The 12,584-nt window shown below is 34.5% G+C and overlaps 1 protein-coding gene across 1 annotated transcript in view; it reads left to right on the top strand.

The window, feature by feature from the left end:
- TRPM6 (transient receptor potential cation channel subfamily M member 6) overlaps positions 1–12,584 on the top strand; it is a 119,091-nt gene that overhangs the window by 37,428 nt on the left and 69,079 nt on the right. The window contains exons 8-14 of the mRNA XM_081066275.1: positions 1,036–1,204; positions 2,269–2,392; positions 4,486–4,558; positions 4,684–4,784; positions 7,251–7,385; positions 8,900–8,953; positions 10,864–11,004. Of these exons, the coding sequence (XP_080922401.1) occupies positions 1,036–1,204; positions 2,269–2,392; positions 4,486–4,558; positions 4,684–4,784; positions 7,251–7,385; positions 8,900–8,953; positions 10,864–11,004 (797 nt within the window). The remainder of the gene's footprint in view (positions 1–1,035; positions 1,205–2,268; positions 2,393–4,485; positions 4,559–4,683; positions 4,785–7,250; positions 7,386–8,899; positions 8,954–10,863; positions 11,005–12,584) is intronic.

The following is a 12,584-nucleotide window of genomic DNA, read 5'->3' as shown; positions in this document are numbered from 1 at the left end:
GCCCTGTAAAACACGTGGCCCAGAATAAAGCTCTGGTTTGAGAGTGGTATTGCCTACCAATTTTTCTTCTTTTGAAAAGTAAAATAAAATAAAATATTGATTTAAATAGTGTCAATACATGTGTGGTATAAAAGTTAAATCAAATAAGTAATCTATAGAATAAACAAGATCTCTTTTCAAAATGCACTCAAATCCCCAAATTCTCCCTCCCTTCTCTCTGCTATTAATAGTTTGATGTATATACTTCCAGAATTTTCTGTAGATACAGAGAGAGCTACATCTATCATCTATCTATCTATCTATCTATCTATCTATCTATCTATCTATCTATCAATCAATCATCTATCATCTATCTATCTATCATCTATCATCTATCTATATCTACCTGTGTATATGGTTCAGAAAATATAAACAGGATCATACTATACAAATCATCCTGTAACTCTTTTTCATTTAACACCTTTTTAAAAAGAATGACCCTACAGTATTTTTTTTTTTTTTGTCTTCCTTACTTTAATGAAAGAATATATGTGGTCAGAAGAAATTCAACAATGAAAAATGAAATAAATTGAAATGTAAAAGTTCTTTGAGAGTTACTCATCCCATCTTGTTTTAAAAATAACCACTTTTAAAAGTTGATTGAATTGGTGAAAGGTTAATCATTTTTGGAGATGAGTGATACATACATTGGGATTCCTTATATCATTCTGTTTTCTTTGAGATAGGTTTGAAAATTTTCAAAATGAAAAGTTAAAATTTCTTGAAGACTACTTTTTAAAAAAAATTACTGAAAGCCTTTAGCTATTTTTTTAACTTGAGAAATTTTGAAGATGCTCTCATCATATTTATGCTACTTTTATTTAAAGTCTAAGCTTCTGGCTTTGTCTTGAACTACACAAGTCTGAGAGAAGAGCTAGAGAAAGTAATGAATATATATGTGGTGATTGAAACACTTGTGTCTGGAAATTAAAATGGCTGATTGGCTGAGATAGGGTTGCTTTGTAACAGTTTGGTATTGTTTGTCATCTGAAATAGGCTCAAGACAAGGTGTGCCCATGGTGGGACTGGTGGTGGAAGGAGGTCCCAATGTCATCCTCTGGGTGTGGGAGACTGTGAAAGACAAACATCCAGTGGTGGTGTGTGAAGGCACTGGAAGAGCTGCTGACCTTCTGGCCTTCACCCACAAACACTTAGCAGATGAAGGGTGAGTCATTGACTCTTCATTTTTGAAACTGTGGTGACTATTTATTCCTCCATTTCAGTTCTTTAAACTCTGATTTTATTTGGGCTCAACATCTTTGGAGGACAGAGGTAGAAACCGGAATTCACTTTTCAATGATTTTTGTATTTATTAATCAATATCAAAAAGTGCTCCAATAATGCAAGTTGCTACTTTCTTAGCAGAAAAATGGCATGCATTTATAAGGGATGCTTGAAACTTGTCTGAGCTTTGGGGAAAAACATTTGCAGGGAGAGTGAGGGAGGAGATGTCCCTGCAACTGGCCATTATAGCTGAAAAAATTCTTCAATGAGTGAGGAAACCAGTGTTGGCTCCAGGTCACTCTCAGGTTCATTCACCATTAGTAAAAATAGCAGGAATTGGGAAAATCGACATCCTGGCATTTATATAGTATATGTTGTGCTTATTCAAGATTTTAATTTTCACCTTTTCTTATTCTTCCAATTTCAAAAGCATGATATTTTTACTGTGTAGGTAAATATAGTGCTAATCAATTAAAATATCGACCCCACTAATTTATTCAATAAATAGTCACTGCTTATAACTGCTCTCCAACAACTCTTTCCTTACAATTTCTGTCCCATTTCAACCCTTAGTTCTCTACTCCCACCCTTTATCCCCTTCCTTATCCTTTCACACCTCTCCTTTTGTCAAAGTCATCCTCGCTGAGTGGTTCTTAAACCTTTTGGGGTTTCAGATCCTTTTGAGGATATGATGCCCTTAATTTCTGGGCATGGACAGCTGCCAGAAAACCTATCATCTTGAGAAACTTGCCCCAGGGTACAGTCATTCCAGGATTATGGCAGATCACTCTATTCTTGCTTTTAAATTCAGACTTCTGGTGCCGCTTCTTGTTCATTTTCTTTCTTGCTCCTTTTTCTTCTTGCTCATATTTTTTTTTCCCTTTGCAAAACTGTGCATAAAAACCTTCTCTGTTAGGGAGAGCAGATAGTTTTCTTTTACTGATGTTGTTAGCTTGTTGCCTTCTCTGTATTGTGTCAAGTCATGACCATTTATCTCTCTCGCAGGGCCCTTCATCCTCAAGTGAAGGAAGAGATCATCTGCATGATTCAGAACACTTTCAACTTTAGTCATAAACAGTCCAAGCACCTTTTTCAAATTCTGATGGAGTGTATGGTACACAGGGATTTTGTGAGTATGATGAAGTGATGATTCAACCGACTTGAAAAATGTTAATTTTCAGCAATTGTACTATTTATTTTCGCACTTTTTTAGGTATAGAATTTTTTTCATTTTTAGCTTTGTATATAACTCTACAGAACTTGGCCTTTAGTTCAGTAACTTGGCTTCTTGTCCCCCTTCCACCCTTTTCTAATTCTCAATTGTACCTCGGAAAAAGCACTTAGTATAGCAGTAATGCATAGAAGTGATCAAGTTTAGTAAAAATTACACATAAATATTTTCAAAGGTTAAACAAAGAGCTCCATGGCTCAAGTGAACTCAAGTCTGTTGGGGTAGATGCCTGCTTCACGGCATCCTGCATAAATCCTACAGATCACTAGGAATGTGCTGGCAATGGGAAATGTGAGAACAGGGTGTTATGGGCTATGAACATAATATAGATTCCGGAAAAGATTTCAGGGATTTAGGGTAATGTGATCAAAATTTTGTCAATGACTTGGATGATATGAAGCTGACAATTATAGTAAATATGCAGATATGTCATGATTCATAGTGATCTCTCCAGAATTTGAAGGCTGGACCAAATAATACAAGATTTTGGTAATATTTTGGTAATCACCTGGCCTCAAAAAACCAATTGAATAAGTTCAGCCTAGACAAAACGTGGCAAAACACATGTGAAAAACCCTTTGGGATTTTAGTTGACCTAATAACAAAAATAACAACCATGTCTACAATGAGCAGTGTGGTTTTTTTGTTTTTTGTTTTTTGTTTTTTTTTAAATTCCGTCCCCCTTTTCACCTAGCAGTGTGCTTCCAAATATATATTTTTTACCTGAAGTAGTCTCATGAATGATATCAATACGGCAGTGATTATTTCCTTTTCAGAGATGATGAAGCTGAAGTCAAGAAAATTTAAGTGATTTACTCAGTGTCATGCAGTTATGAAATGTTAGAACTGAAACTTGAGCTCAGAGTTGAAATCTTATACATGGTTTACTACATGTTATGTTTCCCACAATGATCAGTAAGTTAAGAAAAGGACATGTTAAAGAGATCGTCCTTATATTTGCGTCTTCCTATCATCAAGGAGAGTTACTAATAAGCTGTGTAATGATCAAGAGGGAACTAGAGGAGGCAGCTAAGGGTTTGCACATTATAGGAATTAGGTTCTCAGTTCCTGTACTATTGAAGGTGGATTTTTATTGATGCACATAGAGGAGCTGTTAGGTGCAGGGATCCCATGTGTGAAGTGTAGAAGCATGGTTTTCCTATCTTTGTGGGAACTTAGAGATTAGGGTCCTTCTCATTTTATGGGTGAGGAACCTGGGATTGTGTGGCCATAAGGGATCTACCCAGAGCTAACTAGTTAGTGGGATGTCTGGGGCTAGAATTTGCCAGTCTAGGCTCTTTTTTGTTGAACAGCTCCCTATATTGTATAACATATACTTTCATTTGGAAAGAATGAGATACATGCATTAATAGCAGGGGACCTTTTATAATCATAAGGAATATCCTTATCGGTCTTTAAAAAAATCAGCTGCATTTTTTTAAATAAAAAATTTGATGCATTGGACACTTTGACATTGTGATGACAGTCTGTGCTGTCCATTCTACTTGCTCACTGAGTGCATTATAATTGCCTCACTTATTTTATGACAAATCCTTGAGGATACATTTCTCATTAAAAAGCAACAGTCTTAGTTTCTAAGGTTAGGAGAACAGAAGGATCTCATTTGGCACTCCTTCAAAATGAGGAATGATTGTCTTTACATGAGGAGTTCATATTGAGTTTCTTTTCATTATAGCATGTGCATAGTACATGAATGTAGCCATGTTCTTTCATATATGTTTCTTCTGGGATACATGGAATTTTTTTAGGTAATTTTCTCCCCTTGTATGCCCACAATTTTTCATTACCCTACTAAATTTTTTTTTCTTCAATAACTAAAAAACAAAAAATTTTTAACTTTGTCATTTTTGAAGTTAATGAAGTTTGTTTTCCTCAATTCATTAGCTTGAGTGAATTTTTTGTGGGTACTCTTGAAAGCATTTCTTTGCTAGTGCCCCAAATATATGGCTTTTGTTTTTCAACTGTTATAGATTACCATATTTGAGACTGACTCTGAAGAGCTGCAAGACCTTGATTTAGCCATCCTAACAGCTTTGCTGAAAGGTGAGTGTCTGAATAGGGTTAAAACTGCTTCTCACTTCCTCTTGTCACATTCCATGACATTTTGTGTATATTTATATGTTGATGTTTTAAGTAAATTATATGATCATTCCTTTATTTTACCCTAGGCACAAATTTATCAGCATCTGAACAATTAAATCTGGCAATGGCTTGGGACAGAATGGACATTGCCAAGAAACATATCCTAATACACGGACAACATTGGAAGGTATAATGAAAACAAAGTTATTTGGAAAAAAACTATTTTTTGTGTTGGTTTGTTAGTGAGGGGCAAAAGAGAAAGTTGGAGGAGAGATACATTGGATTGGGAAGGGTGTGGGGTACTATCTCTGCAGTGGGGTACCCAGGGGTCTCAAAGACATTTCTCTCATCTACTTTGACTGAAAACATTTTTCCCCCTCTGGCTCTGCAGCCCAATTGAAGGTAACAAAGGAAATTGGGGGAAAGACAAAATAGAAAGCCTTTTTATTTTTTTTTTGAATGGACAGATTTTTTATATTGTTATTTGAATCTTAATTTTTTGCATTAAAGTGTAATAAATGCTCATAATAAAAATTAGTGAAAATTGAAAAAACAGAGAGATGAAAGGTTATCTATAGTGATTATGATAATTACTATTAACTTTTCATTTTTAAAAATTACAGTTGTGACCACATCACAGGTGTATTATTTTGGGATCAAACTAATACATGCACATTGTTTAAAACATCAAATGGTACTAAAAGGCTACTTAAAAAACAGTAGTTCTTTGCCCTGTTAATCCCAAGAGCCAAGTACTTTCGACAAATTTTTTTGACTGTTCTGGCATTTATAAATCTCCATATTTCTAAAAATAAGTCATATTGCTGTTTTTTGAATCATCAGTTTCAGAGACCTTTCAATATTTCTGTCTGTAGTCCTCAGTGCTGTAATCTGGGCTGGTTGCGTGCTATTCCTGGTGCTGGACTGTCGTCCTGCATCATTTGAGGGATTTCCTCTTGTGTTAGAGTGCCTGTTTTTGTATTCTCTGTATTCCTCTTTCTTGGTTTACTTCTTTATTTTGATGGTGTGCCTCCTTCAGTAACTTCAGTAACTCCTATCCTGAGAAAGGTAGGATGGGAGATAAAAACTTTGAGGACTTATGTGTTTGAATATGTTTTAAGATTGGAAGTAATTTCTCTTAGAGAATTTTGAATGCTTAGCTTCTAGAACCCAGTATTCCTGCTGAGAAGTAAAAATCTTTCTGTTTTCTGATCCTTTGTTTGTGACCATCCCCTCCCCCCCACCACCCAGAAGTTTAAAATAATCTTTCCTTTATGGAGTGTTCTGAGATTTGGAGTTGTTTTGAGTCTTTATATCCATTATGCTGGACACATGCTTTCAATTTGGCAATCATGTGTTTCCATTCTGGGGAATTTCCTCCTTGTTTTTTCTGTTCTCTTTCTGGAATATCCCTTTACTTAAATGTTAGATTTAAATAGATCCCTCCTCTAATCTTATCTTATTCCTGTTATCTTCTATATTGTTTCTTTGGTAGATTTCCTCAACTTTAATTTTCATGCCTTGCAGGTAGTTTTTTGTTTCTGGTAGTATACTATTAATTTCTGCAAGCAAATTTATTCTTTGATTGTCGTTTTTTTTTTTTTTTAAATAGCATCCTGAATACAAATATGTTCCTTTATTTTTGAGACTATTAATGATAATTCTTTTGAAATTTTCTTCTTCCTGCATTGTCTGATACCTCCTAGTTGATGTTTTGTGGACTATTTGTTCTGGACTTTTTGTTTAAGTATGGAGAATAGAAAGCACATTGGAAATTCTGAACTTGTAGGTGTGAGCTTCACAGTGGAGTGATCTACCTGCCATTTGTTGGGGAATCTAAGATGTCAGCATATGTATGTCTTTTCTCTTATACAAATCATAATACCAGAAAAGAATCCTCCAATCTCTGCCTCCAGGTAAAATCCTTGTTGCTAGTGTTATGGGAGTCAGATGGGGGAATATGATTGGAAAGGTCCCAACATTAGGAATTCAGCATGTGTGCTTTTATTTCATCCTGATACTGCTAGAATTCTGTGTCATAGATTTATTTGGTTTTTGACTTTTTCCAGTTTCAGTTTCTGGGGACTTTCACTTTCTGGCTTTCTGGAGTCTGCTACATCAATTACCATCGACTACCTGCTTTCCAACTTCCAAAATGTTGCACTCTTGACTTCCTTATTTTTGAGGATTCATTTCTTTAAAAAAAAAAAATAAAAACCCTTTACTATAGTTTTAATGGAGTTTTAGGCAAGAGTAAAAGTAGGTAAGTTTGTTTAATTTGCCATTTACACCCAGAAGCCAGGTGTAGTTTAAATGGAAACATGCCAAGTTACCAAAAAGGAAAGAAAAGAAAGAAAAAGAAGCATTGGATTTTTATTAGAAATGCATTAAACCTGTACATTATTTTGGGAAGGGTTCAGATATTTACAATAGTCAAGCTTCCCAGCCAAGAACAAATTTATTCAAGATATCCTTTATGTCTTCAAGTTCACTTTTTGTTATTTCTTCACTCAGGTCGTGAACATTTCTTAGTAAGATTTTTATTTTATATTTATTGTGTCTGTATAGTTTTGAATACAAATACACATAATACTTTCATTATTTCTGTTTTCTTAATTGACCCTGTATCTTTTGTTTATTTTACCCTCTGAAGCCAGGCTCACTGGAACAAGCAATGTACGATGCTTTAGTGATGGATCGGGTAGATTTTGTGAAGCTCTTAATAGAATATGGAGTGAACCTCCATCGCTTTCTTACCATCTCTCGACTGGAAGAGCTCTATAATACAGTGAGTACTGAAACATTTTATCAGTCACCTTTACCTTAAGATTTAGCTTGAATGTTCAAGCCTCTTGAATGTTCATGTACAAAGATAGCTTATAGAGAGACAGATTTTTCAACCAAAGGAGAAACATTCTTACCAGTTCCATTTTGTCCTATGGACATTTTTGTATTTCCCATTATTAATTACACAGAATAGAAGTGTAAAGGAACTTAAGAAAATATTGTAGTAAGATCATAATTAATGCCTCAGATGTGAATGAGACCACATTAGTATTATTGAGTTATTGAAAGCATCTTAACCTAAGGCCACTGTTAAAATTCTGTTACTGAAATGTTCCTGGGACAACCCTTTATGGAAACTAGACTGGCTTAGTCATTTAAAAAACACCAATTGCTTAAGCCGTGTACCCTTCTTTTTTTTTTTTTTTTTTTTTATTAAATTTATTGGGGTGACAATTGTTAGTAAATTTACATAGATTTCAGGTGTATAATTCTGTATTACGTCATCTATAAATCCCATTGCGTGTTCACCACCCAGAGTCAGTTCTCCTTCCATCACCATATATTTGATCCCCTTTACCCCCATCACCCACCCCCCACCCCCTTACCCTCTGGTAACCACTAAATTATTGTCTGTGTCTATGAGTTTTTGTTTCTCATTTGTTTGTCTTGTTCTTTTTGGTTTATATACCACATATCAGTGAAATCATAGGGTTCTCTGCTTTTTCTGTCTGACTTATTTCACTTAGCATTATTCTCTCGAGATCCATCCATGTTGTCACAAATGCTCCTATATCATCTTTCCTTAACGCCGAATAGTATTCCATTGTGTATATGTACCACGACTTCTTTATCCATTCGTCTATCGAAGGACATTTTGGTTGTTTCCACGTGTACCCTTCTTGAAATGTCCTTCTCCGTCCTTTGAATTTTAGCCCTTCTTCAAAGCGCTATTCAAGTCCTGTCTTCTTGAACACTTTGGTTCACAGTGATCTCGCCTTACAAATTATTTGCAACTCTTTTGAGCACATCCGTCTTCATATTGTTGGTTATTTTTCTATATAAGTATCCACTCTCTTCTATTACACTGTAGAAACTCTGCAAAGAAAGTACTTATGATCTTCATTGACTCCCTCAGAAGCTTGATTGAACATAATAAGTGTTTGATAAATATTTGTTGATGTAATTATGTGTGGAATTTGTAATTGTGTAATTTATATGTGATAAAGGATAGTTTATAAATTAGTTAAAATTTATTTCTGCCTCTTGTGACAAGTTAATTAAGTCCTTACTATCTACCTATAGATAGCTTGCTTTTAAAAGTATTTCAATCTAATTACATCTTCTCTTGAGGAACATCTTCCCTGGAATTAATTTGGCTTAAGCTTCATTACTAAAGATGTTGAAAAAAATTTTTAATGTTATGGATTATTTATGCATTCTGAAATAAAGTTTTTCCCCCCAAGCACATGGTAATTAAAAGGTAATTAAAAGTTTTCCTTTTATTCTTTATTACAGAAACAAGGACCTACTAATATGCTCTTGCATCATCTAGTCCGAGATGTAAAACAGGTAATCTAATTACGAAGGTGTGCAAATGTCTTTGTGTATTGCCTTAACTTTGTGATGGAGGTGTCACCAGATTTTGCTTTGTAAAATGTAGCTTTGGACGTCTTGGTGAATGACCTATGCTCTTTATCAGTGACGGAACAATTTTATCACTGAACTGCACTTTTATATTTTTTTCCTATAATTCACTTTGTGTTCTTAGAGATTCGATCCACCAAGTTAGCGACATTAGCTAGTAATTATTTTCTCTTATAAAATATGAATTAGAGACATACAAAACTTCTAATCAGAACTTTGGCTCAACATGATACAACAAACAGTATTGCCAATGATGATAATGATACCTGTTGAAAATAAAAACATTTCTTAGTTCTGTTCTCTTTATTGGAGGACTAATATGTGATCTCCATTAGTTTTGTTATTATTGTTTTGACTATTAGTGATGGCTTGGGGACTCTCACTTCTTCTGTACGTCTAAGCATTGTGCTAGGGAACCAGGATGAATCCCGTTGCTGTATACACTTCCTCATATTTTGGTCGTTGTATTCTCGTTGAATCTTGAGTTAAGTCATATTTAAAATAATCTATCCCGTTACTTACCAAAACTTCCCAACTTTAACGGATTTTTATGCCTCAATCCCTTCTCTTTTAATTACCAAGAACTTTTATTCATATCCGCAGTAAACTGGGAGAGCCTTTTATTTGTCACCATGATTAAAATCCATCCATAGCACCTTTTTAAAAAAGTTCTTTCCTCATTTTTCAGAAGTCTGGTACCTTGATGAAGTGAGTGTGGGCTTTCTGGTTATGTGGACTTGGTAGGAGAGCCAGAGTGAAAGGACTGCAGAAAGAGACATTTAGTTGGCAAATTAGCAGTAAGCCCAAGTATCCATGATGATGTGTATTTAGTTTGCATTGATTTGTGCTAGATCAAAATGATTTTCCTTAGAGTATATCCTTAAACTCTGATTCTATCACAGTAAACTGAAGAAGAAGGAATGAAATAGGTTAAATATGCTCATAACTAGCAGCAAATAAGTATAATTTTTGGTGTTCCTGTTAAACAGTAAATTATGAATGTGAAAAAGAAATGAAGTTGTTTACATGTACATATGTGTATCACCTTATTTCTTGTTCAAAGCTTTTGAACATTATTCATAATCTGTTCCTTTCAGAGATCTTATTCAGCACTGTGTATGCCTTTAAAAATGTCCTGTGAATTGCAGTTCAGAACTAACAGTTTTGAAGGGTAGTAAGGTGGGCTTTAAGGGGTCAAAATAATTTTCATTTAGATTAAGATCCATGTACTTGGATGTCTGCTGCTCAACTCTCCTAACAACCTTGGCATAGCGTCATGTTTTGATGCCTCATTTTGTTCTGCCATTCCATGTTCCTTATTTGTATTTGTTCTACTTCCATATTCTTGTTTTGAGTATGATGTGATCAACACAATGCAATGTGTTATAAACATTTTAATAAGGAGAGAAGCTGAAGATTTAACCCAATGTTAATTTTGGATCACATACATTCAGTATATCTTTCAGTAATTTTACTTCTGTTTATAGTAGTTATGTCATTTCCAATTGAAAACCATCTTTTATACCAAATTTAAATGTATTTTATTGTAAAGCGTATGTATGCATGAGAGATAGAGGGAAAAGAGAATGAATGAGCAGATATAAGCAGACATTCAATGTCTATGAAACTAAAACTATGTTAAGGCTAGGTATCCATTCCCATTTGAAAAAGCAGATTGTATCAATAGCTGGTTATATTATTTGATCAGTTTGTAAAGAGATTGAAAAGTATGAATGCATGTCTTTGCAGTTGATTTGGTTATGTTCTAATGTCATGGCAAAAAAGATAGAAAAAGAGAACTGAAAGTTACAATTGATTACATGTTTTTGTTTCAGCATACCTTTCTGTCAGGCTACAGAATAACACTGATTGATATTGGATTGGTAGTAGAATACCTCATTGGTGGAGCGTATCGCAGCAGCTACACTAGAAAAAGTTTCAGAGCCTTCTACAGCAGCCTCTACAGAAAACAGAAGGTAGCACAATTAAAAAATACCCTAGTAAAATTAAGAAGTAGTATAAATAATACTTTAAAAAAATGGCTTGGGAAGTTCAGATGGGATTGTTTTTAAAATGGGCATTCTGTTTATTGACATCTATTCAGTATCTGGTATATGTAAGGTCCTGTGCTAAGTGCTGGCTTACTGGCCTGGGCTGGACATAAAGATCAGGAGTTTAGAAACTTGTAGAGGAAACATATTTATGAATAACTGACAATAATACAAAACATCATATAATATGTTCTATATTTACACAGAATTAATGTGATAAGAAAAGTTAGAGGGTGAGATGATGAGTTCTTTCCTTTTCTTTCTTTCTTTTTTGAAAATACAGAAGTCTAAAGCTTAATAGGATTAGATCTATAAACTCACAGTAGTTCATAGTCTGAAGATGACACACTTTGGACAACTGTAGGGATTGTATCGGAAGATGCATGCAGAGTGTACTTAAAAATACATATAGTATGTATTTATTTTCCCACATAGTTTTGAAAAATCTAGGAATGTAAAATTAGACTGGTTAGGTGATTAGCAGAGAAAACATTGCTTGTTTCTTAAAATTTCCCTTACAAAACAGTAAGCTAAAGGGACTAGTTCTTATTAGAGGATAATGGAAGTGTTAGAAATGGTAGTTTTGGGCATTTTGGGTTGATAGAAGAGCAGGACAATGGAAAGCACAGCACTGTGGACATCAGGGTACGTTTTTGCAGTGACAGGGAGGTCTTTGTCACTGGAGAAGTGCCAAAAAGTTGTGAAAGGATAAGACTGGAAAGGTAGTTTGGGGTAAGATCACATGAAGAGTCCAGAATATCAAGCTACTTTTGACCTTTATTTGTAAAGAATTAGGTGAAGTGAAACCCAACTTGGCTTAGGAAATGAAAAAACTAAAACAAAAAGAAACCCACCTCTCACAGAGAAAATGTGCTTTATTGAAATTTCAAAGGCATAGGGATCCACTCGCAGTATCAGCTCCTTCATTTAAACAAAATACACCTTGCTGTGAGGTGACCAGTGGCAGGTACAGGGACTGACTGTGGCCTTGGTGCAACTCAGAGGGGAGCACGCTAAGCAAGTTCCCTAGTGGCCTTTCTAGACAGTTGTGGGAAATTACCCAGTTCTGATTATTTGCTAGTGAAGTACAGGGTTTATTGTGTTTTCTAGTAAATTAGACCATAGCGGTTACAAATACATGGTTTGGAGTCAGAGAAATATGGAACTGAATCTTCATTTTGCTCATTAGTAGCTGTGCAATCATCAGCAAGAAATTTGACCTCTCTCTGTGTCAGTTTCCTCATCTATGAAGTGGGAATAATAATAGTACCCCTTTTATAAATTCATCAAAAGGACTAAATAAAGCAATATTTGAAAAACTCCTATTTCTGGGTTTTTCATAAGAAGGTATAGAGTAACTGTTAATAATAGCCATTGTGATTATTATTAATCATACTATTAGTTCTGTATTGCAATGGTAATTGAGTATCTTTAAAAAAATCTTGACCCTATCATTTTTATGTCTAATTTATAGCCATAAAACAGAAACTAAAAATAAATAAAAT

Source organism: Rhinolophus hipposideros (assembly GCF_964194185.1).
Source record: "Rhinolophus hipposideros genome assembly, chromosome: 11".
Classification (NCBI taxonomy): Eukaryota; Metazoa; Chordata; class Mammalia; order Chiroptera; family Rhinolophidae; genus Rhinolophus; species Rhinolophus hipposideros.
The sequence above is the reverse complement of the archived record's forward strand: the minus strand, read 5'-3'. Positions and strand labels throughout refer to the sequence as shown.